The sequence below is a fragment of the Nymphalis io genome, chromosome 9 (genome assembly GCF_905147045.1).
Source record: "Nymphalis io chromosome 9, ilAglIoxx1.1, whole genome shotgun sequence".
NCBI classification, from domain to species: Eukaryota; Metazoa; Arthropoda; class Insecta; order Lepidoptera; family Nymphalidae; genus Nymphalis; species Nymphalis io.
This window is the reverse complement of record NC_065896.1, coordinates 10,658,493-10,685,916: the sequence shown is the minus strand read 5'-3', so window position 1 is coordinate 10,685,916 and position 27,424 is coordinate 10,658,493. Positions and strand designations below refer to the sequence as shown.

The window sequence follows — 27,424 nt, the reverse complement described above, 5'->3', positions numbered from 1 at the left end:
TTCACCGCTTTTAGAATAAATAATTATATATTCATGTCCTCCATTTAAAATAATAGTTCCTATAAATATGTAGCGTCATCTATTTTAAATACAGTATGTTTTAATCGCGTATGTAAAGTAAGCCAATGAACAAAAATATTTCATTTTAGGATAATTATATTAAAAACAACAGCAATTTTAAGTTGTGAATATTCTTATTACGACTAATAAAAGACTGACTGCCTTGTTGGTTTAGTCTAGTGGCTAGATATGAGGCCGCAAAACCCGAGGTCTCGCAAACTTCTTCCGGTTATTTAGGTAGCTGTCTTCTTTTTTCGAATGTCAAATCAATAATGATAGATAGAGTGAAATCATATTTAACTAAACAGACCAAAGCAACGTTTAAAAGTAAGGCCGTAACTATTAAATAAGACTTGAGTATCAATTGTTCAATAAATGAGTATATAGATGATGAAAGATGTGATTTCGTTGATTTTCATGCAGAATAAATCATAAATAAAGTGTAGTTCGATAGTCCTCTTTTTAAGGATCCAAATAACTGAGATTCTTGTCGTTTCATTATTTCACGATTTCTACAATATAATTGCGTAAAGTTTGAGAGAGTCGCTTCTATTGAAGGTTTGGAAACATTATTAATACTACACCACTAGTTATAACTACAAAAACTGAACCCTAAAATGAACGTTTCTAGCATATCCTCGTTCAGTGTCAATTATGATCATTGTCGCCCATCAAAGTAATCGTTTGGCACTGAGGGCGCCACCGACGGTCAAGTGCGGACGTCAACGGGGCGGATACACTTTCATATACTACCTACTGACACTGTTACCGCTTATTTAATATCCATTATATAATCATTCTTATGTGTACAAATTAAAACACGGTTAAAAATCATCAAAGCCACAACTGTCTTGATAACAGTTATAAATACTCTTGACATCAGCGCTGATCTTGGATAGAACCAATAGAGCATATTTGAGTATTAATGATGAGTGCATGGTACCTACCTGGACGAGCTTGCAAAAGGCCCCACCACCAAGCATAATTACAGGAATCAAAGTCACGACCATGGCGACAATATAGTCGTGTAAGAATGGGCGTCGAATGACAATTTCACTACACACCAACTAAGCTGCCTTTGACTGTCCGATATTAACATTCTTGAATCCATTACTAATTATTCTCAAGCAAATCTAAAATTAATTTGAAACTAATACCGGAGTTTAATACCGGTGTCTCTAGCCGCTATGACCCAGTGGTATTAAAACAAAGAACTACAAGATGAATATATAAAACAATCTGAAAGTGTTTGTAAAAGCCAATTCGAATAAAGCACAATTTGAATATATTGTTTCCGTATATACATCACGCGACAGTTTTACGAGAACACTCCCCGACCGTCGCAATTCATTGTAAGGACGCGCCTGTGAGATCCGTTTATTGGTACATATGTACATCTCGTTATTAGCAATTTGATTATAGGGATAATACATGAAACGCTTCGTAATATTATGATTGATGTCGTCAAACGCTTTCTTCCTCACTTTTATTTTTATTTTATTAATCTATCCCGAATCTTAGTACAATTTTATCAGTAGGAATTTGATAATACGAATATAATTTGCTGTATTTGCACACTAGTCTTGGTAGCCTTGAACTATACTCAGAATATTACGTTGTGTCCTACCGCGACAAACTATACCCGAAAATAAAAAAGTGCCAGTAAATCTGATTTAAAACTACTTTCTTTGTTCTACTCTACTCTACGAAATATCGCAATATAGGGCCTGCGTTTTCCGATCCGCGGTCTCCATTTTAGTCTATATGACTCATCATAAAAGACATACTCTAGAAATATTCGGCCATACTTATAAACGTTGTATAAGCTGTTGATTAGTTTAAAAAAGTCATGTCTTCTTCTTTCGAATGTCAAACAATAAAAAGAGAAAGAGATGAAGCATTGTTTAACTAAAAAGCCGCTACATATACATACATTGCATAATATTTTATTTTATTCTTCTCGATGAGGAACTGCAGTTTATTTTATAAGTTCTATAAATAATATAGATTCGTCAAAAGTGCAGTTGTATTCTTAAGTTGTACATGTGTGTAGTATATCTAGTTAAATATTTCTTAAAGGGAAAAATAAAATATAAGAAAAAAACAAAAGTCGTCCTTCGTCCATTTAAATTTTACAGGACGCAAAGTACTTAATTTACAAAAAAAAAAAGAAAAATATTTATGATATATAGATCGATGAGGTCTCCTGAAACAAGCAAATGGTGAAGTACAACATTGACAGTGAGAGTACCGTTCGTCTTTTGTATATAGTCAATCGTCTGACTGAAATCCTATATACTCCGCATCTGGTCATGATAGAGGATGGAAAAATACAAATTATAGAGATATATATAAAATCTAACCTAACCTAACATTTGTTTATTATTACCAATGTGTGACTAATAAATCTTTTTTAAAAATGGGGTGCGCGAGTGTCACTGCGCACTTGTCACGACACCGTGTTGAATATTAGCACCGAGGCGCAGTAGTTGTCTCTTTTTAATAATTTTTTTTTTTTTTATAGAATAGGAAGGTGGACGAATATATGGGCCACCTGATGGTAAGTGGTCACCAAACGCCCTTAGACATTGGCATTGTAAGAAATGTCAACCATCGCTTATAGCCAATGCGCCACCAACCTTGGGAACTAAGATTTTATGTCCCTTGTGTTTGGTTTTAAATATAAAGAATTCAAGTATCGGTAACGAGGGTAAATCAAGCCATCGGTATTAAGCGCAACTTGAATCAGACGTCTTTATTTAAAATAAATCAATGTGACAATGACCTATATTAAATCTATACTTATTATAAAAATATAACGAGATTGTTCCTGTTGTTAGGAATATCTCAAAACTGAAAAGTACTAAAATATTGTCTATGATCTCGATATCTTTCATAAGATGTCTATGTTAGTTACCTCAGTGACGATTAATACCGCAGAAGAAGGTCACGGAGCGGGAGCGTGAGAACAGCGCTTACGCTAACCCGCTTCGCCAAAGAAAACTGGGGAGAAGGCGTCAAGGCTATGCAAACCTTCTCCTTCCGCCGTAAGTGTCGCCGGGGCTAGGGGGTCTATGTACCCTGAGAACCCCCTAGGATTTGGAGGCCTGCAGAGGCAGGCCTACCGTCGGGATGTCGGGGTAGTATGCGCAAGCGATCCCGTAACGTCCCCCGAAAAGACGGAGTGGGTACCACTGGTTTTTAAGTGGGTATTCCGGTGCCTTCAGTGTTAGCGAGTCCCACATACCCCCCATTTCATGTGGGACAACATAAAAAAGACAATTGATACGTTAATGTTGTTTTACGGAAATTGTTGTTCAAAGTTGTTATTGGTGTATGCACAAAGACCAATTATAGGTAGCAATTATACACCTGTATGAAAAACATTTATTATAAAACTAGCAATAACCGGCATAAGTTTGCTCTAAAACTGTTACTAAAATGTATTCGTGTGTCTAACGCGGCATCTTATTTCAACTCCCAATACAGTATATATAGGACTACTAGTTTCCGTTCGCGCGTGAGAGGGGGAGGTGCTAGGTATCCTGCTACTTTTCTGTACCCCTCTTGACGTGAAACAAACAAGGTCACTTTCGCATTTATAATAATAACAAGAATGTATTTTTTGTTAGTTTCTTCTAATAATACTCAGTTGATGAGTCAGTTTGACATTGATTGAGAGTTACCTACCTTAGAATCAAAATGTTTTAACATCCCGTCTTATTATGGCTCTATATTTCAAATCGATGATTTATAATTTATATAGTTTTAAGTAGGCTCAATGGCTCAGTGGTTAGAATACGTGAATCAAACAGAATTTTGTGGATTCGAATCCAGCACAGGCCTAAAACCAGTACCTAAAAATGTCCCATTTACTGTTTAGCATAAAATGAGTTCAGTGTCTTAATTAATAATTAATTGATCAGGACAATGCCCTTCACGGTATAGATGAGTATTTATTTTTAAATAAAGCTCGCACGCACGGAAACGTTTAATGCAATTCATTGTTTGTATGGTCGGAGATTGCAGATAGCTCATATCCTGATTTAAGATAAAAGATATTCTTTAATTCTAAACAATGAACGGAAAACATTTATAAAGAATCAAGTAATCCATGTAGACTTCGCACTGGAACAAATTAAGACTAATAAGTTACTTTGTACTAAAGTTATTAAACCTAGAAATCGTTAGTTGTTTGTAAGCTGATCTGCGTACGTACCTACTGTACTGTAGTGTAACTACAGGCAATGCAGACATAGCATGTTAGTTTTCAAGATTGTTAAAAAAAATCTTTATTTTTTTTATATAGAATAGGAAAGCGGACGAGCATATGGGCCACCTGATGGTAAGTGGTCACCAACGCCCATAGACATTGGCATTGTAAGAAATGTTAACCATCGCTTACATCACCAATGCGCCACCAACCTTGGGAACTAAGATGTTATGTCTCTTGTGCCTGTAATTACATTGGCACACTCACCCTTCGAACCGGAACACAACAATACCAAGTACTGTTTTGCGGTAGAATATCTGATGAGTGAGTGGTATCTACTCAGACAAGCTAGCACAAAGTTCTACCACCAGTATTTAGAACATAAGCGAGTATTACACATAATTATGAAACACTAGTGTTAAATAGTACGAGAAAAAAAAACAGAATGTATTCATAAGAAACGCACTTCATATACATCATCATGGTTCTGCGAGAACCAAATTATGATTTTCAAAGGTACTCTTAAAACCTGTGACGGGGCTTGACAGAGTATTATTTTTTATTAAAATATAATATAAAATAATAAAAGATGTCGAATATAAATAACACTTCTTAAAGTAGAGTCCCACCAGGGGGCCCATTTGTCAATCTGCCTACAATCTGTCAATAAATACAAGATACTTGTATATCGCCGCGGATATTGCTGTTGACATTGACATTTTAAATACCTTTTTTAATTGTCAGTGTTAAGCACGCGAGCAAGTTGAAACAGTAACAAATTAAATTTATACTGATATATATATATGTACTTATTAATTATTCGTTAAATTAAGAATAATTTAACGGATTAGATGACAGTCGAAAAGCACTTTTTTATGATATTCATATAAAAATAATCAAAAAAACTATCTCTATGAGCATATTACACACCAAACCGTGGTCAACGCGTATTGATAATTAAAAATGGTCACCAACGATAGTCACCAACTATTGCGGCTTCAGTTATATTAAAACAATATAACATTCTTAATTATATTATTTAGACAATAAAAATATTTTATTTATTTATTATACATTGACAGATGACAAACGACTCAATAACTCGAATATCTTATCAATACAGCAACGAAGTACACCTAATTATTTATACACATATGTTCGTCGACCTATATCCGAAATAATGTCATTTAATATAATGGTATTTACTCCTAAAATGTGTATGTGCGAGTTCAATTCAGTTTAGAACGCAGATTGAAGATTGATCTTTTGATTGTTATATGATATCGAATTGAATTTCGGATTGTAATTAATGTAGTTAATTTCGGTCGTTAGACATTACGTATTATTTTCTGTTTTAGAAACGTACTTTATACAATGCTGAGTACCTAAACTTCATAGGCTTACAAGAATAATTTGAAGAAAAAAAGGCAAAGGGTGTGCGGTAAGGGGTGTGCAGATCTCTAAAGACTGTTTGGTTAAATATTAATTGTAATTAATATAAATGAGAAGGGTTGTTCATTTGTTACGTTTTTACGACTTAATTAGTCAAACGATCATTATGATTCTATACACGTTGTTAGGAGGACAGAAAAGCTGCCTAACACCTGTCCTAGTTTCGAACACGCGGGCGAAGCCGCAGGCGGTAACTAGTTATATTTTAATATTAATTGGTTTAAACATCACTTTATTTAAAAGAAGATAACGGCCTGAATCTCGTGAATAGTTAGTGCGAATTCGAGACGAATAGATACATAATAAATTAGTAAAGACTGTTTGTATATTGATGATAACTATGAATACATAATATAATGTACGGAACGAGATCTTATCGAAAATAAAAGATATGTACTTCAAATACGGAACCAATTTTAAGGTAACATTGAAGTAAATGAGTTTACTACACATATATGGAATTGTAGCAATATTATAAATAAACATTGAAATTAAAGTTACAAAATTATTTGTTTACAAAGAAATTTAAAAAAAAAATCGTGTTTTTTTTTAATTTATATGCATTAAGTAAATGAAAGTCGTTGTTTTGAATAAGTTTAAGCATACCAAGGAGTTTTGAAAATGTATTTTAATACCTGAGCACGTTTTTTTTTTACGCAAAAGCAACTTTTACTATCAATTCATCTTTACGGCTTAAATTTTTAAATCAAGGGAAAACGATCTTTATTTCAAAGGAATAAGATATACGATAATAAGTTCATTATAATATATTGTTTACCAAAATAGAACAAAGTCTCATTCACGACAACTATACTATTTTTTCGTCCTAAATACCACGAGCCCGGATAGCTCAGTCGGTAGAGCATTGGACTTTTAATCCAAGGGTCCAGGGTTCAAGTCCCTGTTCGGGCGGCCATATTTTTTTTATTTTATATTTTTTAATCCTATTTTTTAATTGCAAAAAAGTGAAGTTAATTTTTTTTATAAGATTTTTACAATATGTGAAATGTTATAAAATTAAATTAAATACTAAAGAAATTCTCTTCATACGCAGAAAGTACCCATTTAAAAAAATACAGAGTAAAGTAACAATCAATTTTCAAAATAATAATACCATATCATTTCACACCATTTCCCGCAACAGCCTGACTGCTGGTACGAGTACATTACAACTACACTCGCTCTACAACTCGACTCATTCGATCGCGACCAACCGCTGAAGCCACACAGCGACCGCGACCGCGCTGTCACTCTCCGACTGTGATAATAAAATGCCCACCAAACAATAAAAATTAAAACACAAACTGTGCCGTGTCTCTTTAAAATCGTTTACATAAAATGTCTCGCGCCTCCGTGTTCAAAACATACTTTTAAACATGACTAAATACAAACTGAACAACACGGGCCGGTCCTCTTCGGAAGTCACTCTCACGTCCTACATGGGTAGCACGGACAGCGAGAGGAAGGACGACAGATATTACCAGATGCAGCTGGACTCCAACGAGAACGATAATATTTCAGAAACGAATCGTAACATAGACGGGAAGTGCCATGACTGTCCCGATTCGTGCGAATTTCTTCAAGAGCCCGGCAAGATAGCGGCCTCATTAGAGAAACGGTACGATAAATACAGTTTAAACGAACTCAAAGTTGAGAACCTGGGTAGAGACGCGTGTCTTTGCGAGAAGTATAATGGGGGATGTAAGCTATGCCCTCGTCCAAGTCTCGCTCCAACGCTGACGCTCAGCTTGGACGGCAACCATGGCAAAGATTCCTGTCTCGCTTGCCAAGGGGCTTCCTGCGGATCTCCCAATCCCAGTGAGTACCTATTTTAAGTTTATCTATAATATTACTGCGATTAGTTTAATAATGACACCTAGAACATTAGGCTTGGCTTACATTTAATTGCGTTCATAATGACATACTCTTAAACATATTCAGGTATTTATATAAATAATCAAAAGTAAATAAATAGCGTTAAACGTTAAATAAAAAATAAACAGTACGGATTCGAAGTCGGATAAATTATAATTTTAGGGGTCGTTTAGTTAGTTCCTGGTCTATAAATGTCTTCAGAAAAAACGAAATGAAGCATTATGTCTTTGATAACAAGGACTTAAAATAATATAATAACAATACGGTGCGAACTCGGCTGTATCTAATTAGTCATTCTGCACGTATGGAGATCATCAATTTAAAAACATCGCGTTTTAATAACAATAATTGAATTCCGATCTCATCAAAATAATTATTGAATGAATGTTATTTAGATATGGTCCAAGCTATTTTCTTATATTCTTAAATACTTGGAAAATACTGCTGACTGATACAGTAATAAATAAAAAAAAAAAAACAATTTTAATGTTTTTCGTCGTGTTAATTTAATATAATGCTATGGAGCATTATATTAAATTAATTATATTAAAAACATTTAAATAACTATTTCGAGCAATTCCTTCTTTATTTTAATTGTAATTTGAAGTATTTAAAAAATTGCACTTGTATACATTTAGTTAATATTTAGTTTCGAAAACTTACAAACTAAACGTTCAACTTAATCAACCTTTATGTAATTGTGATTTACATATATATTTTATCTCAATTTACCTTTGTAAATAAAATTGTTAATAAAAACCTTCGTTCTGAATTCGGTTCGTTCGCTTTAGCAATTATACTTTTGATTATATGGAACAATATGTACAGTTAAATTACGAATTTCAATTCAATTGACTTGAAGAAGATAATCTTCGTTCCCAGGATTGTTGCTAATTTAATTAACAAAGACAATTTATCAAACGGACAGTTCCTGTGTGAAAAAATAGATTCTATCAGACTATTTACATTTTGGTAGGTTTCTTAACTTCCTCTTGCGATTGGAACTTCAAACATAAAAACATAAAAAATAATGCGTTTTTATGCAACACTGATCTATTTGTCTAACGTCAAAAATTATAATGGGAACCGAACAATACACTCCAAGGATTTTTACAATTTGTTATCTATTCAGTTCTTTAAAATTGCTCCAACACTGTTCGCTGACAGACGGAACTGTAACTTTACCCACATTGTTTTGTTTATGTATATTTTTATTTAAAGTAATAATAAAACAATATCCAGTAACTTGTATAGACATTATTTGTTATAAGGCTTTGATAGTCTGTCTAATGGTTATGTTCTCCAACCCAATTGTCACGATCAGGGTGACGGATCATAACTGCGCAGAATTATAATACTCAAGTACGCGCGCAAACACCGGTACACTCTCTTTTCGCCTCACATTCTTAATCTGATGAAACAGCAATCCGATTTATGTGCTTTTCGAGGCAAGCAAGTATCAACACTGACAAGTTTCTAGAGAGACTAGACTTTGGGCTGTTGCTAAAAAAATCATTATGGAAATAACTTTTACTGGTCCAACCCTGGATTCGAACCTAAGACATAAGACTGAAGTCGTATCAGTTCATTTCCAAAACAATGACGTAGTTTCATCTCTATATATCTCTAATAGTATATATATAGTAGTGTAGGCAGTACCTAGGCATTTAGAATAGAAGTTAACATTGGTGATATGATAAAAATAGTCAGTCTACAATTTAATTTAATATGAATTAAGTCTTCATGTTACAACTTACTAGGCGTATCTTGGAGTTTCCACATAATTTGAATTTTGCATGCCTGTTTCGTAAACACGATGAGCACAAAACTACTCCCTTCGAAATACCAGTACCATTTGCGAAGGTAGTCAGTAATAATAACTACGCTCCTACAGGTCGTTTCACATTTAAAAGGGTTATGTAAAGCAAAAATATTTTATAAGTCAGGTTGGTAGGTCCAGTAATTAGAACGTACGAGAAACAATCGTAAAAAAACAAATACCCAACTTTACAATATAAATATGGATGATAGTGCTGCTATTTAATTTATTACAGCAACACAATCTTCAAAAACTTGTTATCCAAAGGTTTAATAGCTGACCTAACTCATCTAAGTAGGTACAAAAATATGCACTTTTTTATATAACTGGTTAATAGTTTTTTTTATTAAAATGTCATAATTGTATGGAAGTCTAGTATCCTTAATCTTTAATTACGAAATTTATTTCAAACAAATTCAAATTCAGCCTTGCTTCCGCGATGACAACTTGCCTTACTTATTTTTTATTTTTTTTTATAGAATAGGAAGGTGGACGAGCATATGGGCCACCTGATGGTAAGTGGTCACCAAACGCCCTTAGACATTGGCATTGTAAGAAATGTCAACCATCGCTTATAGCCAATGCGCCACCAACCTTGGGAACTAAGATTTTATGTCCCTTGTGCCTGTAATTACACTGGCTCACTCACCCTTCAAACCGGAACACAACAATATCAAATATTGCTGTTTTGCGGTAGAATATCTGATGAGTGGGTGGTACCTACCCAGACGGGCTTGCACAAAGCCCTACCACCAGTGATTATAGACATTCTACAATTATATTTCAAATTCAGTGCTCAACAGTATTTTTTACTTTTAAAGTAAATAAGAAACTTGGATAAGAAAATACACTCATACACCTTGGGAATGAAACGATCGCTTCCAGTCCAGTTTTAAATAAAATATTTATTTAATTATTTAAAGTTTTATGATTTCATGTTGAACGCATATTTTGGCAAACGTCAGTGCTTAAAAAATGCTTACTGCATGTATTTTTGTGTCTAAAAATAATTTTTTTGTGAATTCATCTGTATTACTGGTGGTAGGGCTTTGTGCAAGCTCGTCTGGGTAGGTACCACCCACTCATCAGATATTCTACCGCAAAACAGCAATACTTGATATTGTTGTGTTCCGGTTTGAAGGGTGAGTGAGCCAGTGTAATTACAGGCACAAGGGACATAAAATCTTAGTTCCCAAGGTTGGTGGCGCATTGGCTATAAGCGATGGTTGACATTTCTTACAATGCCAATGTCTAAGGGCGTTTGGTGACCACTTACCATCAGGTGGCCCATATGCTCGTCCTCCTTCCTATTCTATAAAAAAAAAAAAAAAAAATACATTTAAGAAATCTATAAATTTCGGATATAGTTTTAGCAAAGTTGGCTTGGAAAGCAACCGATTTTGATTAATTTTATACTGAGAAAATAAGCCGTATGTATATATTTGTAAGTATGAAACATAAATATTCCTAATGTATAGCCTAATTTGTTCTAAAATTATAAACTGACACAATAAGAAAGTTACACATCGATAAGATTTGTAGTGATACACATCGGTAAGATTTTGCGTGTATAAAGAAAAATATCAAAGAAAAAAAAAGTCCTTATAAAATTAGTATAACTATGACATAAGCTTTTTGATTATTGAAAAGACAATATGGAATATTTTTTACACGACAAAAATTTGCACAAAAATTTTTAAAACAAATAATTTTAAGTACGATTAAAGAATAAATTAAAGCTACTCAAATGTTGTTAGAATAATTTGACATTCAATTTTAAGCACCGATACAAATCCATTAGCATCGTGAAAAAATAAATAAAAGGTAAACTAGTTTGATACGACAGTCTATCTATAGATGTAATCGAAGCCGAAGGTTGAGAACAAACTTCACAACAGGTAGTTTTTAAGTAGGTAATCGATGTCAAAGGCCAACAGTTACGTTCAGATCGTAATTATCATTACCGTCCTAATTCACGGTCGTCTTGAACCTGAAAATCCCAGTTTATTCAAGAAAAACACATAATGAATTGTTTACACGTATCACGAACCAGTTTGACAGAATTTTATAAAACTAAATAATTTTATCATTCGTATTTGATAATTTCTGGTTAAATAAATCATTAATGAATAATTTTATGACTTTTAATACTGTACGTAATATGGCCTTGGTCATTGTATGTTATAGCATAAAAGTTATAAACACTTACTCGTACATAATATAAAACGTACAAAACTCAACATTGCCTTTATTTTTTTAATGAGATTATTTCAGTTTGGTACATCATCGCGGTCAAACGATTTGAAAGATTTATCTAATGCCTGCCTGACGCCAACCATCCTCGGAAATAATTTTGGTTGTGTGTTGATATTACAGATTGCACTAAAGTTATTCTATTTTATAGAATAAAACAAACGAATTATATAGTTCATTTACTTTAGTAAATGTCAGATAAAGACGAAAAAAGGTATCGGCTTAATTTTTTTACAAATGACACTTGAAAACACAAACACCCACATGAAAATGTCGAAATCTTTTAATTTGAATTACAAAATATTTTACAGTTTTTATAATATTGCGACTATCGCTCTACTATTTTGCTATCTATATTAGATACCCAGTCGCTTCGTATCACACGTAGGATAGAGACGCTTAAACAAATGCAGCGATACCTCATGTTAAAAATAAATCGACACGTAAGCTTATAAGTAAGTTATTTATACGAAAATTTAATGTCCTCTTTATTTAATTTTTGGTGGAGAGTTGTATTATCGGGCATTATCTTAAATTATATTACGCATTTATTAATATGAACACTAAACAAAACAGACAAATACAGTAAAAATATATATTTTCAAAGACCATTCTCATTACACCACTAACATTGGGAACTACGATTTAAGACCCTTGTGCCTAAATTTACACTGGCTCATTTACCCTACAAACATTAACAAACAATACTATGTATTGGTGGTTGACGTATGATGAGTGGTACCTCATAATTGTTTCTTGATAATTCATAGTTTTGAACATATAGCTGTAAAGTTATTATATAAATGTATGTAGTATATAGAAATATCACATACGCTTTGGTGGTCTATTGGCTAGGTTATCAGCCCGCAGCCTACGAGGTCTTGTGTTCAAGCCCTAGTTCAGTCCATTAAAAATCTATGAGGTTTTTCTTCAGACTTTATCAGTAGCAACCTGAAGTGTTGACGTTGCCAGTGTACGTGCGGAAAGCACCTAATAGTCCTGGACTTCCATCACATCGTATTATGAGTAAATGAAATAAATCGCTCCTGTTAACGTAGTTGATTACTCTCCATTGTAAATGGCCACCGTGACCAAAATTGGAAAAACGACAGCTTTTTATATAATATCAGGAACTTATTACCCATCAAAGCGACATTTATAAATAATAATAATAATAATAATAATGTCCTCCAGACCGATTTCAGCCACGGCCAATCTCCAGAGAGATTAGACAACTACGCAGAAGATATTATAGTGCACGAGTGTGTGCGCAAACACAGGTGCACACTCTATTCCCTAACTCTCATAATCCGATGGGACGGTAATCCGACACGACCGGAAAGAGTTCAGGCGCCGGACCAACGGCTTTACGTGCTTTCCGAGGCACGGGAGTGAACACGCTTCCAACTACCAGACTCCGGGCTGCTACTGAGAATTTTCTGACAGAAAAACCCAATATCTTTTTATTGACCCGACCTGGGAATTGAACCCAGGACCTCTGGGTCTGCGGCCATTCATCAAGACCAACGAGGCAGACATTTATACAACTAACTGAATAAAGACTGAAAAGTGGCCATTTTAAATATATACTCGTACTGTAGTAAGTAACTCTACTTTAAAAATCGGTTGAGTCATAATGACTTAACCGTTTTTTTAAATAGGAAGTACATTTAGGTTTATTGATAAAAGTTATTTCGCCTAATAATACGAAATTTATTACAACGGAAACATTATTTTATATTCGTCACGTGTCACGCACTTGTCTTTAGAACTTAAGGTACATTAAAAAGTGCAGTCTATAGTTGTTTATTACTATCTAGGAAACGAGTTGCTATGTCACCTTGACGTTAGATATGGCAATAGGTTTTTTTTTTATAACGAGAAATATATTTTACTTGGTGGTAACGCTTTGTGCAACCAAACCCGTCTGTGTAGGTACCACCTTCGCATGCGACATAAACTCTATGGCCAAGCAGCAATACCTAGGTATTGGTATATTGGCTGCTTGTTGTTCTGTTTCCGTTTTAAGGGTAAGTGAGCCCGGGACTTAACACCTAACCGTAACAGCCTGTGAATGTCCCACTGCTGGGCCTCCTCTCCTCTTTTTGAGGAGAAGGTTCGGAGCTTATTCCACCACGCTGCTCCAATGCGGGTTGGTAGAATTCACATGTGGCAGAATTTCAGTGAAATTAGACACATGCAGGTTTTCTCACGATGTTTTTCTTTCACCGTAAAGCACGAGATGAATTATAATCACAAATTAAGCACATGAAAATTCAGTGGTGCTTGCCCGGGTTTGAACCCACGATCATCGGTTAAGAAGACGCGTGAATCTTAATATCTAAGTTCCCAAGATTGTGGCGCTTTGGACATGTAAAGAGTTGGTTAATTTCTGCGAAAGCTATATATGTCTATGGGTGACGGTAACGATTTACGATCAGGTGGTTAGTGGATACATAGCCTATATGTTGAACCAAGGTTAAGGATATCCTTATGACGAATGTCACTTAAGCCTGCCTTATGTGTACTGATGTGTGCACAGACACATCAGTACACAAAACAATTATAGTAAGTTTTAATTACAAGATTCATGTACAATGAGGATTTAAATAAGTTTATACAAAATAAATATGATCGCGTGGAATGCTGGCCGTTGAATCGAATTTCCGATTCTTTAGGCGAAAAATGACCAGACCTCCTTTGGCAACATTAAGACGGTATTATATGTTTTAGAAAAGTGTTTTCATTGTAGCTCCAAGGTCGAAGCGTTACTTCCAAACGATACAAATATATAATTTCATAGTAATTTGTTAAGTACTGATCTTGAAATGTCAAAAATTTATAATTCGACATTGACTACAATAATAATGATAAGTTAAATGTTAAAAAAAACTTATAAAAAATTGCTTTATTTTTTAATAAGCCCACAAAAAGTTATTTAATCGATAGGTTAAAACTGGTTTAAAATACAGTTATACAAGAAACGACACACACTAACAGTTGCACCGTGTAGATAAATAAATAACATTTAAATAGCTGATATGTAGTAGTAATTTAACGATCTACGACAAATGCATTCGAATCGAATCGAAGCGATTTTTATAGTTCTTCATTGTAAATGAGTTTTCGATCACGTGACATATCAAATACCTATGTATAGGTAATCTGATGTTATCTGCAAACGAATTCGTGAATCCATATGTAGCCCGTGGGTCTGAACAAATCAAGTAAATGTAGTAAGAAATATTAGTTAGGTCATAATTAAAGATTGACGGCTGAAGGATAATAGAAATCGCTTTGACTCGAATTATTTGTTTAAATAATATAGTGTCAACTTTGGTACACAATAGTTTTCATAGATTTTTTTTTAATTATTAGCATGTAAATCTATATCTATATATCTAAATATAGTCGTATGTATATTTTATGTACTTTTTTTATAGAATAGGAAGGCGGACGAGCATATGGGTCACCTGATGGTAAGTGGTCACCATCGCCCATAGACATTGGCATTGTAAGAAATGTTAACAATCGCTTACATCACCAATACGCCACCAACCTTGGGAACTAAGATGTTATGTGCCTTGTGCCTGTAATTACACTGGCTCACTCACCCTTCAAACCGGAACATAACAATACCAAGTACTGCTGTTTTGCGGTAGAATATCTGATGAGTGGGTGGTACCTACCCAGACGAGCTTACACAAAGCTCTACCACCAGTAGAGTACTAATTTTCGTGTTATGTCTTTTTTCTGTATCCCTGACAATATATATACAAAATTCCATAATGTTTTGTAACAAAACTCACTTTCGAATTTATAATATTAGTTTGAATATCGTGGGAATAAAAAAATATTTTAAGAACGTTGGAAATTTTATTGTTTTTATGCTTCACTTACTTATACGGCCATTTTAATTTGAGTAATAAAAATGTATTTCAATTTCGTAATTTTCCGGAAAACATAATTTTTTCTTGGCTTTACATGTACAAAAATAAACATACACATAAAAAGTTACATATATACATGTTTACCTACACATCAACAAATATAACCGATTATATAAAACTATATACTTTCGTATTTATGTTACAAACAAAAACTCTATCTTCAAAAATTCCTTAGAAGTACCTGCTATTAATTGTGGACATAGGAGAGATTAGGGTAGGTTTGTTTTGCTCTACGGTAACATGCGCAAGCGATCCCGTGGCGCTCCTATATCCTATATAGGGCACTATACTGGTTTATTAGCAGGTATTCCGATGTTCGGGGCGCATAGGACAACGGCGAGTCCCACATATGGGGGATACTACTTCACGTAGAAAAACGTGTTACGCGTTTTTCAGAAATATAACTAACCTCACGTAACGTCACTCAACCACGCGACACGATCAGATAAAACAGATCTAAGAATGTTAATAACGAATATTAATATGTCAAGTTTCATTATATGTATATATAAATGTATACAGTAGTTATCTTAGTGATGTTTGAGAATGCGCATGCGCAACATGCATGTTTACAATAATTATAACCTATATAATAGATAGATATACAATATATATCTATATCGTATTTATTTGTGATCTTATCTCAACTCTATCTCCGGGGATGTCCACAAATAGTCCAACTATGTACCTTTGTTCAAATGTTCAGTGAAAAATGTTATTAAGGTAAAATTGTTATTTAGTAATAATTGTATATAAACATAGGACTTGTTTTTGCGACGCTCAATTTCCTGAGCCTGATTAGAGAGGCTAATTAAGTTTTTATGAGCTAATTGTGACTTCAAGGCAGTCGTTCGAGTGAACCTTCCTTTAACTCTTAATACTTTTTTTTATTTCTTTCATTTATTATTTTATTTATTTCATTGTAAATCTTGTAATAATTAAGTCGTGAGTAAATTATTTTTATTTCATTTTCATATTAAATAGTAACTTAAAACTAGTAAAACAAAATATAAACTATCCATTTGATTAACTTGACAAGAGTAAAATTAAAATTTGGAGGAGAGCTCCGCCGTGCCACGATCGGAGCACAGTGCGGGAGGGGTCGCGAATGCGTTATATTGACACGATCCCGTAATCTCTCCGATCGCATCGCAATGATGTTAGTGGGTAAAAATCCCAAAACAAGCCTTTCTGAAAAAGGTCAATATTTACGTTTTTTAAATCAACATTTTTTTGTTATTAATAAAAAGAATTACAATACAAACAAAATTGAGCCAAGCGACCAACATCCGGCTTTATTGGACTCACCGAAAACCTTACGTCTTTTTTCTTTTACTCCAATATCTCTGAAACAATTAGTCCTAACAATAGTGTCAACCGCAAATTTTTATTCACAGTAAACGTTTAAATTTAACATTTAATCTATTTTGATAATGATAAAATTAATACTCTATAAACAAAATTTATAGTTTAATGTATCCCAATATTTAAAAATAAAAATGGTCTTGTGATTTTTTTATAAAATATACTTCAATGTCTCTTCTCATCTCTGCGTAGATGTGTTGAATAATGTCTCGTATCTTACAGCCAAGACTAAGACAGTATTCACTTATAACGCGCCTGGACCAACAATGATGTTTCCAAAAGAGTTTATATAATAAATTATTATCTCAAAAAATTTTACGTTATATAACTACAACAAACACATAGCCACGCTTATATGAAAATACCGTATCGATAGGATTGGTAATTTTGTGCGAATATCACCAGTATAAATAAATATAAGTACCAGATATAAATAAATATAATTGTAATATATTTTGATATTGTCAGTTTTTTTCGGAATTTCATGGAATTCAGTGTTTGCTTTCAAGAGCAGAAAAACAAAAAAAAAACAACATAATTAAAATAAAGTTTCATTTACAAATTAAATTATTTTAATTATTAAGTTTTTAATTTAAATTCATTTTTAAGTATATAAAAAGTATTTTTATCGTATTACTTTTAATAGCTCTTTAACTTAAAGCGAAATTAAGCGAGTTAAAAAACTTTAAATATTGCTTTTTAGTTATTGCGTTAGTTACATCGAATAACCCGAGTGTGAATAAGAAGTAGTTTATTGTTACAGTGATATCTATCAGTTAAAACCGGTGCGCTCAGCTCCTATCAACGTCCCCTTAATCGTGCGTCGTGTTCTGACGAATCAAAGAGACAAAGACAAAGTGCGATTTAAAGGAAGTCGTTAGTCTTAGAAGAATCACATTCTATTTTTGAAAAAAAGACGCTTCTCTATCTATGAGCATTATACGTTAAATAAATAATAAAAACAAGTCTCAAACGAATATTGGATTATTTAAAAAATATATAATAATATGAAAAACGTTTACCTGTTAAGAACTAATAATAATATTTTTTATAGTATTATTTTAACACCAATCCTCATTGTTTTATTTAATATAGTTCTAACGATAATTATTTATGTTAAATAATAAGTTATTGTGACTAAAATAAAAATATATTTTTTTTTTTTAATTAAAAAACAAGTTACTTCAAATAATTAAATAGAACGAGTGATTTGTAGTATTTACTATAAATATACAAATAAAATTGAAGTGTCTATCTGTGATTTAAAAATAACTACCTCTTTTTAAAATAACATGGCTATTTGCGAGTTACAAAAACCAAAACTATCTTTTTTTGTCGTAAAACGATCATTCCTGCTACCTAACAATAATTGGTATATTGTATATGTGTTATTCGAGTAGGGACTATGTAAGTTAACATAGCGGATTTTTTAAATTTTCGTCACAAGATGAATTCCACGCTGGCGAATCTGCGAATTTTTCTAGTTTTAATATATAATATTGAGTTGAAACTTAAATGTTTTAAACGAGCTCATAAACGTGGGATTATGCGAAACGTTACATTCCGGTCGACTGACTTCGTGTCATCGCGGATATTGTACTTTTATGGCTGCATTTGTTATTATAATTTTATTAACTAAAAACTTAATACCACAGTAATATAATCAGACAATATAACAAAAAAAAACCCTCATGTTAAATTTAGTGATTTAAAAAAAAGAAACTGATTGCTAATAATACAAGTGATATATACATATGTGCATATCCCTAATATAGTAAGCCCTGTAGTAGTCAACTTCTCAAGAGAAAGAGGAAATTTATATAAATGATTCCTATAAATTTATGTTCTTTATGAATTGCTTTTTTATATTGCTAATATTATTAACGTGAAATTTATATTATTATTTATAGAAAATAGTTTCCCGTACGGAATGGTAATAGCTCGTGCTATTCACCAAGTGGTCGAAATTTGACCGTAATATTTATCGAAAATTTTAAGAAACAATACATAAATTTGCACGTTTCGAATATTTTGTAATGTTATTTCCAAAAATTGGATTTTTTTTTGACAACAATAAAACTCGTCAATAATTACCAAACATAAAAAAAAGGAAAACGTTATCTTAGCATAGGTACATAGGAGATTAAAATATACTAGTTAATAAAAAGCGCAATCATCGATTGTTTCTTCAAGGCTATGTCTACATCTATAGTCTATACAAAAAATAAAATTAAGTGTCTGCTTGTGATTTCAAAATCTTTTTAAAGTCAACTTGACCAAAAGCAAATCAACATTTATCTTTATTTTTGTCTGCCTGTTTGTCCGTCTTAATCTTCAAAACGACTAAGAATTATAACTGATTTATTATAAAGAATATTCTAAGGTACCGTTTAGTCTTTATTTCATCGAAATTGGTAGAGTCTATTGTGGGTTATAGAATCTTAAGTTCACGTTGTCCACTACTTTAAGCTTTACGTCAAAGAATTTTTGTTTTCAAACTAAATTCGACGCTAGTGAAGTCGCCGGTTCTGCGAGTGTTATATAAAATTAAAACTATCATACCACATTCGTCGATTTAACTACTAGTAAAAGCAGTCACGTACAGTGAGTCATGACAATACGATGCTTTATATAGAATTTCTTTATTTGTATAACCCTTGACTTCTAAGCAAATGGTAGAATATACAAGAAGTACACCTGCCCTGGGCAGCAACTTAAATGAGACGCTAAATAAAAATGAAAAAAACTTCAAATTCAACAATTAATAAAATAGACAATAAATATATTGCAAATTAATTTTGTGAATATTTTTAAACGCTTTATCTTCAAACGCTGCTGCTTGCTTCGCTGGGTGCTTGGGACACGTATGTCAACCTTCTGTCTTGGTTTGGAAACATCTTAGATTCTGAGTTGATAGTAGCAAATTAAGTTGGTTATATAAAGACAGAAGTCTTGAGTTTATTCCATCCAGATTACACAAATTTGTCTGACGTGGCAATTTTACATCTTTGTACCTTACAGTTCCGAGATATAGACTGTAAAGTATTTTATATATGTTATTGCGTTTTGTGTAAAATACATATTCAATCAAATCAACTCAAAGAAATTAAAATATACTTTATTCAAGGAGGCTCTTGCAAACACTTTTGAATCGTCATTTTACAAGATTAAATTAAAAGTTACCACCGGTTTGGAATGTAGATTCTACCGAGTCGAATCAAGTTACACGGATAATTAAATACAATTAATATAATTCAAAATACAATAATATACAATTATTGTAGAGACTTAAAAGTAAGATGTATTAAATTTGTTTATACAAGACGCCGTAAAAGATAACTTACATAACAAATTTCACCAATTGAAATCAATAACAAATACGTCCTTAAGCGTCAAGTGATGTAAAGGGGCCTTGAAAGTCACGTTAGATATAATGTAATAATAGTATATAATGTGTAAAATTTATAAGGAACTTATAGACACTGGAACAAAAATTTTTATTTTGTATTATTTCTAAAAGTTCTCAGCAAAATCAACAATTATTTTGACAGTCATAATGGCGATAAAATCTACCCTAAACAATATTTCTTTCCCAATTGAATGCTGTAAAATTCACGGCCCTATGATAGCCAGGGGGACGTTTTTTGCGTTTATTTTTTTTTTATTTTTTATAGATTAGGAAGGTGGACGAGCATATGGGCCACCTGATGGTAAGTGGTCACCAAACGCCCTTAGACATTGTAAGAAATGTCAACCATCGCTTATAGCCAATGCGCCACCAACCTTGGGAACTAAGATTTTATGTCCCTTGTGCCTGTAATTACACTGGCTCACTCACCCTTCAAACCGGAACACAACAATATCAAGTATTGCTGTTTTGCGGTAGAATATCTGATGACCTCAAAACAGCAATACATGATGTTTAACCCACCACCGACAGTTATCTATGTTATTTTCAAAATCTGTAACCTTGTCTGCCAAATTTATTAGACCATATCCATATATCAGATCCTATTATTATGATTAGAATTGTCTTGTAATAACTCTAGTAAAAATAATAGTTGCTTACTATACTATAACGTTACCTAAATGTCAACTATGCATTGTGAATAAAATTAGTATGTTTTTCCGCGTACATTTCTCAGAATTTGATTGCAATACATATGAAACAGTTATTATATCTTATTACAATTTATAAGTCAGATCGACAAATATTTCAAATACGATATCATTCCTTAATCATGTATTACAAGTTTTATGATCAAATGTATCTTATAATTACTTGATACCGTCCGTAGCATGCGGAAGTGGTCCTGTGGCGTCCCTTAAAGACGGCATTCAGCCAGGTTCCATACGTACCCTACGTATGCATAAATACATTTTCCAGGGGCAAAAAAATATATGGATATTTCTAAAATATATTTTTGTTAATTATATTTCAAATATAGTATTTAACATTTAAGAGCGTAAATGACCCAAAAGCTGTTGTAAAGATCTGATCTCGTCGTAAAGATAACTTGTGGCTTAGTGGATATTATTTATATTTATATTCTTAATATGTATTAGTATCCGAGACATACAATATTTTCCCGCTACGTATTCCTACGTAATTGGAAGTTTACCACTTTACCGGATATCAACTCGAAACCTTCGGCTATCGAATTTAGATCAACATATTCTACCCACAGATCCATCACGGCTTTTTAAAATATAATAATTAAAAGTCCATGACTTTAATCACTGGGGTTTGAATGATGTTTATTTAATACCAAGTTTTAGAATTCAATAATAGAAAAACAATAAAGTTTTAAAAACATTTGCTTTTGTTATGTATTATTGCATTCAGATAGACAAATAAACTTTACGAACACTCATACAATAGGGAGTTATTGAATTCTTGAGAGACAATATCTTCTACACTGGCCATAACCAGATATTGAGTTTTGCATTCACTTCAAGCCACGATTTTCTAGATTTAGCATGTTAATGAAAAGGCTAGTGACTGTATGTGTGACATAGTGTAGTTGGTATGCGGCTTTCACCAGATGACATGAAAACCTATCTCCTTAGTCTTCAACGCGTATTCGATTTTGTTCACGTTTCTCCGTCTAATACTATACATATTTGTATTTCTTTCGTTTTGGAGGGAAACGTTTGACGTACAGTTCAACAGATAAAATATACACCCACTTATCAAGCTAATCTGTTGAAACTGAAAACTTATATCGACGTTGAAATTGATGTTATTCCTATATTAAAAAAAAACAATTAAGTTTATTGTAACGTTACATTAAATTGACATTAATTTAAATCACATTAAAGTGTTGTTGTAAATAAATGATTATAAAATAAAATAGAAAATTGCAATTGCCTTATATTTTAAGATGCATGAAATATGTCTATTGGTTCCTCCTTTTTATTTTTTTATATTATAGGTAGGCGGACGTGCAAATGGGTTACCTGATGCTAAGTGGTCACCAACGTCTATAGACATTGGCATTGTAAGAAATGTTAACCAACGCTTACATCGCCAATGTGCTACTAACCTTGAGAACTAAGATGTTGTAGTTATAGATAACTGGAACATGAGTTTACACAAAGCCCTACCACCTATTAATTTTATGATTTATTAAAAAAAAGTTTAAAGGGTGGTAGGGCTGAATAAATATTAACCCTAGATAGCGGGATCAAACGATACAGTTGAAGTTCAATTAATCAATACTCAAAATTAACTGTTTATATATTGCTTTTTACCCAAGGTTTACAATTAATTGTTTATAAACGCATTCACACACACGTCACACATACGTAAACATTCAAAACATATGGTTCTTCAACTAACCGTGAACAATTGACACGTTAGCTTAATAATTACACGTAAATATGTCTCGAATAAAGACAGAGACAGAGAGACAGATACAATCTAATAGTCTATTTAATACTTTGCAGTCGAACGCTTTTCGTATTCTTATTAATTATATCTGTATGATCTACAGATCCAGATATATTAGGTTAAAAGTCCGGGACTTTTAAGTGTTACTTCTAGGAGTCCAGAAGTTGGCAGCGTTTATACGAGATTTGTAGGTTTATGTGCTGTCATTCTCGAACAGCTAGAGGGATTAAATAAAATTTTGTCATAGAATAAAATTATGGCGTGGAATAGAATGCTAATCTTAACCATAGTCACTCGGTTAGCACCACCAGGGTCGGATTTAGAGGTCTGTTAACCACGTATGACACCAGGTGCACAGGCAATAAACCTATGTACATAAAATATATAAGTATATAAAATGAAGCCATCATTAAATTGTCTCATTTTATTCAAGCTTCATTACATATCAGGCTCAATAAACTCTAAGTAACAACTTTGTGCTTACGTAGATTTCAAGTAATGTGGCCTACATACGTATAAGGTGTATTGTTAGCCGGCGCATGCGCAGGTTTCACGTGATTGTAGCCAGCTGGTTCACTGGGTTCAAGTTCACGCCACAAGTTACTCTCATAAATTATCGACATCGTCGGACCTTGAATTTACTTTGACCTACAACGATATATCAATAGTAGAAACTATCGGAATGTAATACGTATCACTTTTTCATAAAAACTCGAAGTTTCTCGTGCATAGCAACAAATATTGTAATATATAAAAAATGTCTATATCAAATCTCATAGTTATATACATATTTTTTTTTGAGAATATTACGATGTTTTTTTGAAAATATTAAGATGATTAGCGTTAATTTTTCAATAAAACTGTTTAATTTAACAGCTGTTCCGTTAGACATCAAATATTGCCACTTAATTGAAGTTAGTTCAATAATATTTGAACTGGGCCACCTCATTCAGGAAACAAGACCTTTGTTAATACAATTTATTGTCAAATAGTTCATGAATTTATAATAAGCGAGTTATTTTAATATCAAACAATTCTTAACATTAGTGTGGCTTAATACATCAGCTTTGTCCTTCGGCTTGCAATCCTTTGGTAAAATGATATCATTGTGTATATATGTGTGTGTTATTGTGTTTGGTAAAATGATAGCAATGCCAAATTAATGCAAATACTAGTTCTTTGTTTATTATGTATATTGTTATGTAGTGCCAATAAAATAATAATATCTCTAGTTATTTTAAAATAATCAACTATACCTAAATTCCATATTTCACCCGTTCCCTGTCCTGTGAATCACATAAGATTCGTGGTCACCCTTTAACTATTAACAGTAAAAAAAATTGTATTTACAGTTGGCAATGGAGCATATCCGCATTATTCACCCACACCCAAGAAGAGCACGTGGAAAAGCGATGCTATCCGGCGCCTCCGAGCCTGTTGTTCGAAGAAAACTCTTCTTCGCAGGATACCCATTCTTGCCTGGTTGCCTCACTATTCTCTCAGAAGCGGTTTAGCGGATATTATTGCAGGTATGTTAAGCGAGTAAGCACAAACAGGAGTTTTTTTTTACCTCGCTGGAAGAACGCATTTACGTGTTTTTCCCACATTTTTGCGATAACAACTTATTACTTTTTTATTATTAACTTATTTAAATAGCAATACGAAAGATTTTAAATAAAATTAAATATTTTAATATTATTATTATTATATATAATCAATATATTACTTGCGACAAGGAAACGCATAAAAAATTTCCGGTGTATGATTTGATTGAAATATTTTACTCGATAAAACCAGAAGGCACTGCCCTTTTCTGGAGGGCAGGTGCGCGAGCGCATGCACGACACGCTCCGGCGCACGCCTTTATCTGTTAACTCTACTGTGGATTCACAAAAGATTTAACATAGTTGGAATTTAAAGTTTTTTTGCTGTTGATTGAAGTGACGTCATACGTTAAATCCCCCTATCTTGCATTTATGCATTTAAAATGTTGTCTGCAGCTTCCTAATGATTATTTATGCTTCCCAATAATTATTTATAATAATACGTACATTCTATCGATTATAACTTCGCTACGTTCAAAAACTTAATTATCTTGACTTGAAATCAGCATTTTCAAATGCAAAATATATCACGTGATGGTAGCTACCTCCGTTCGCAATTTTTTTCCTTTGTATGATTTAAAATTATATTATATGGTCATGCTTTACTTTGTGTGTATCGATCTTGGGTCTATAATTCCACTCACTTGTTGCTTATATCGAAATAGGTGCATAGGCGGTAGACAAATTGACACTTGACTAACTCAAACAGGTCTACATTTAAGTACACTATTAACGAAATTGCATGTATATAGAGTTAAATCGAAGTTAACTAGTTGAGCCGAAATAGCATAGTTGTTTAGTACATGTCAATCTTAATCGAAGGTTACATCCAGACCTGAGCAAGAACGACTGAATTTTGGTGTTCTTAATTTGTGTTTATTAAAACTGCTACATGAATTTTCGCCAATCCGCATTGAAGTATAAGAGTGAAGATTAGGCTTTAGCATAAAATTTACAGGTAAACGACCTTTAAAGCAACTACGTATAGAGCAACAAAATAAAATTTTAAATTAATAGAATTTCTAAAATTGCATATTAATATCTTGACTTAAAACATTATAGAGGTTTATTTAAACTATATAATTGTTTGAGCATTATTTATACCTAACGTCTATGAGCCGGTGAAGCGTTAAATTAGAGACATTTTCAATTGTGTGACTGCGGGCGCTGTAGTGTTATTTTGCAAGCTCCGACCTAGATCTAGGTCCAAGATTTCACTAGTATAATAATAGTTATCTAACTCAATTAAATTTTATAATTCATTTTCATTGTGCTAAACAGTTTCTTATTATCTCAGCAATTAAATTTAATTGATTTTAAATGCTCGAAAAGAGAATATTTTAACTGCTTACAAATTTTAATATACCTAACAAATAAAGTTACATATAATAAGCCTTAATATATTTAGATGATCATATTACCCTAAAAACAAGCTCTAGGCATTGAACATTTTTATTAAGTGGTCACCATCGTCCGTAGACATTGACACTATTAGAAATTTTAACCATCCAGCACCTAAGCGCAAACAACATTGGTAACTAAGATGTTATGTACCTCGTGCAGCTTACACTGACTCATTCACCCTTCAAACCGGAACACAACAATACTAATTATTCTTGCTGTCCGGGGGTGGTATATATGATGAGTGGATACCTCACATACGGACTTGCACAAAGCCCAAAATATTACCAATACTACCAATATTATCAATGTTATTTTTTGAAAAACAAATATCTTCGATAACAAAATAGAACATTTGTTTGAAAAATACTTCATGTTTAATTTAAACAATCACGACTTATTTCAGTAGCGGAAAAATGATACTAGACTATTTGTTATTAGTTAGTAAGCTTTTCTCCGTTTGAAAAATGTTCAATCAAAACCTATAAGTTCTTTCCCTTTAATATTTTGCAAATTAAATTTGAAGAATTTAATTGTTACGAGTGATTCTTTGAATAAGGACATTTTTGTTATTTGTTCAGTTAAATTAAATATGAATGCTTTGCTGGTCTAGTGGCTAGATGAGGCCGCAGGTTCCAAGGTTCTGGGTTCAAACCCCAAGTCAATTATTATGTTTGTACTACTATTATTGTTTTTTATTACAGGATTGACAGTTGGGCTGACAGTGATCCCGCAAGCAATAGCGTACGCGGGAGTGGCCGGTCTGCCTCCTCAGTACGGGCTGTACTCCTCGTTCATGGCTTGCTTCGTGTACACTGTGTTTGGCTCCGTGAAGGATTCAGCCATTGGCCCAACGGCCATCGCCGCCATCTTGACGAGAGAAAATCTACACGGTCTTGGTCCAGAGTTCGCGGTGCTGCTGGCGTTTTTGTCGGGTTGCGTTGAACTTATCATGGGTATACTTCAACTAGGTAAGTGATAACCTAATTATAAACATATCAAACGATTGATTGATAATCAGAGACATTTATAGAAATCAAGCGATACAGTAATTTTATATCAATTAATTGAAAAGCATTTACCTTTATCCATTTTTTATAAGAACGGACTTACCAAGCGCTTTATCGATCTAAAGTAAACTCAAAGATTGTCAGGAAGAGACCGCTCTGTTAGCGATAAAACCGCTTGTTTATATCATTAATTTTATTTTTATAACAGTATTTTACTTTTAAAATTTTAGTATAATAAAGCATATTCTATCAACAATAGTGACATCACTAGGATAATACAAAATCAATGCTAATATTACAAAGTCCATAGGAACAATTATTGTGAAATCGAAATGAAGATTGTATGTACATCTTTCATGTCGTGTAGTGTGTATCAAAACAGGTATTTATGAGAACAAACACATTGTTTGTCGACAATGGTTCGTGGGGTGTCGGGCGTCGACAAGCGATAACAGCGTTCGCTTTGTTTTGTCTCATTTGAATACTCTGAGGTCACGGTCGGCGCTTCCTTCCTTTCTTCCTCTCCTCC

General features: G+C 32.9%; 2 protein-coding genes and 1 non-coding gene across 4 annotated transcripts in view; 2 read left to right on the top strand and 1 right to left on the bottom strand.

Moving 5' to 3' along the window:
• LOC126770530 (sodium-independent sulfate anion transporter-like) overlaps positions 1-27,424 on the bottom strand; it is a 292,448-nt gene that overhangs the window by 200,212 nt on the left and 64,812 nt on the right. The window lies entirely within an intron of this gene.
• Trnak-uuu (transfer RNA lysine (anticodon UUU)) lies at positions 6,565-6,637 on the top strand. Its single transcript has one exon. It is a non-coding gene; the product is annotated as a tRNA-Lys (tRNA).
• The window catches only part of LOC126770511 (sodium-independent sulfate anion transporter-like), a 29,831-nt gene continuing 9,318 nt past the window's right edge, over positions 6,912-27,424 (top strand). The window contains exons 1-3 of the mRNA XM_050489927.1: positions 6,912-7,543; positions 24,233-24,409; positions 26,590-26,856. Of these exons, the coding sequence (XP_050345884.1) occupies positions 7,102-7,543; positions 24,233-24,409; positions 26,590-26,856 (886 nt within the window). The 5' untranslated portion in view covers positions 6,912-7,101. The remainder of the gene's footprint in view (positions 7,544-24,232; positions 24,410-26,589; positions 26,857-27,424) is intronic.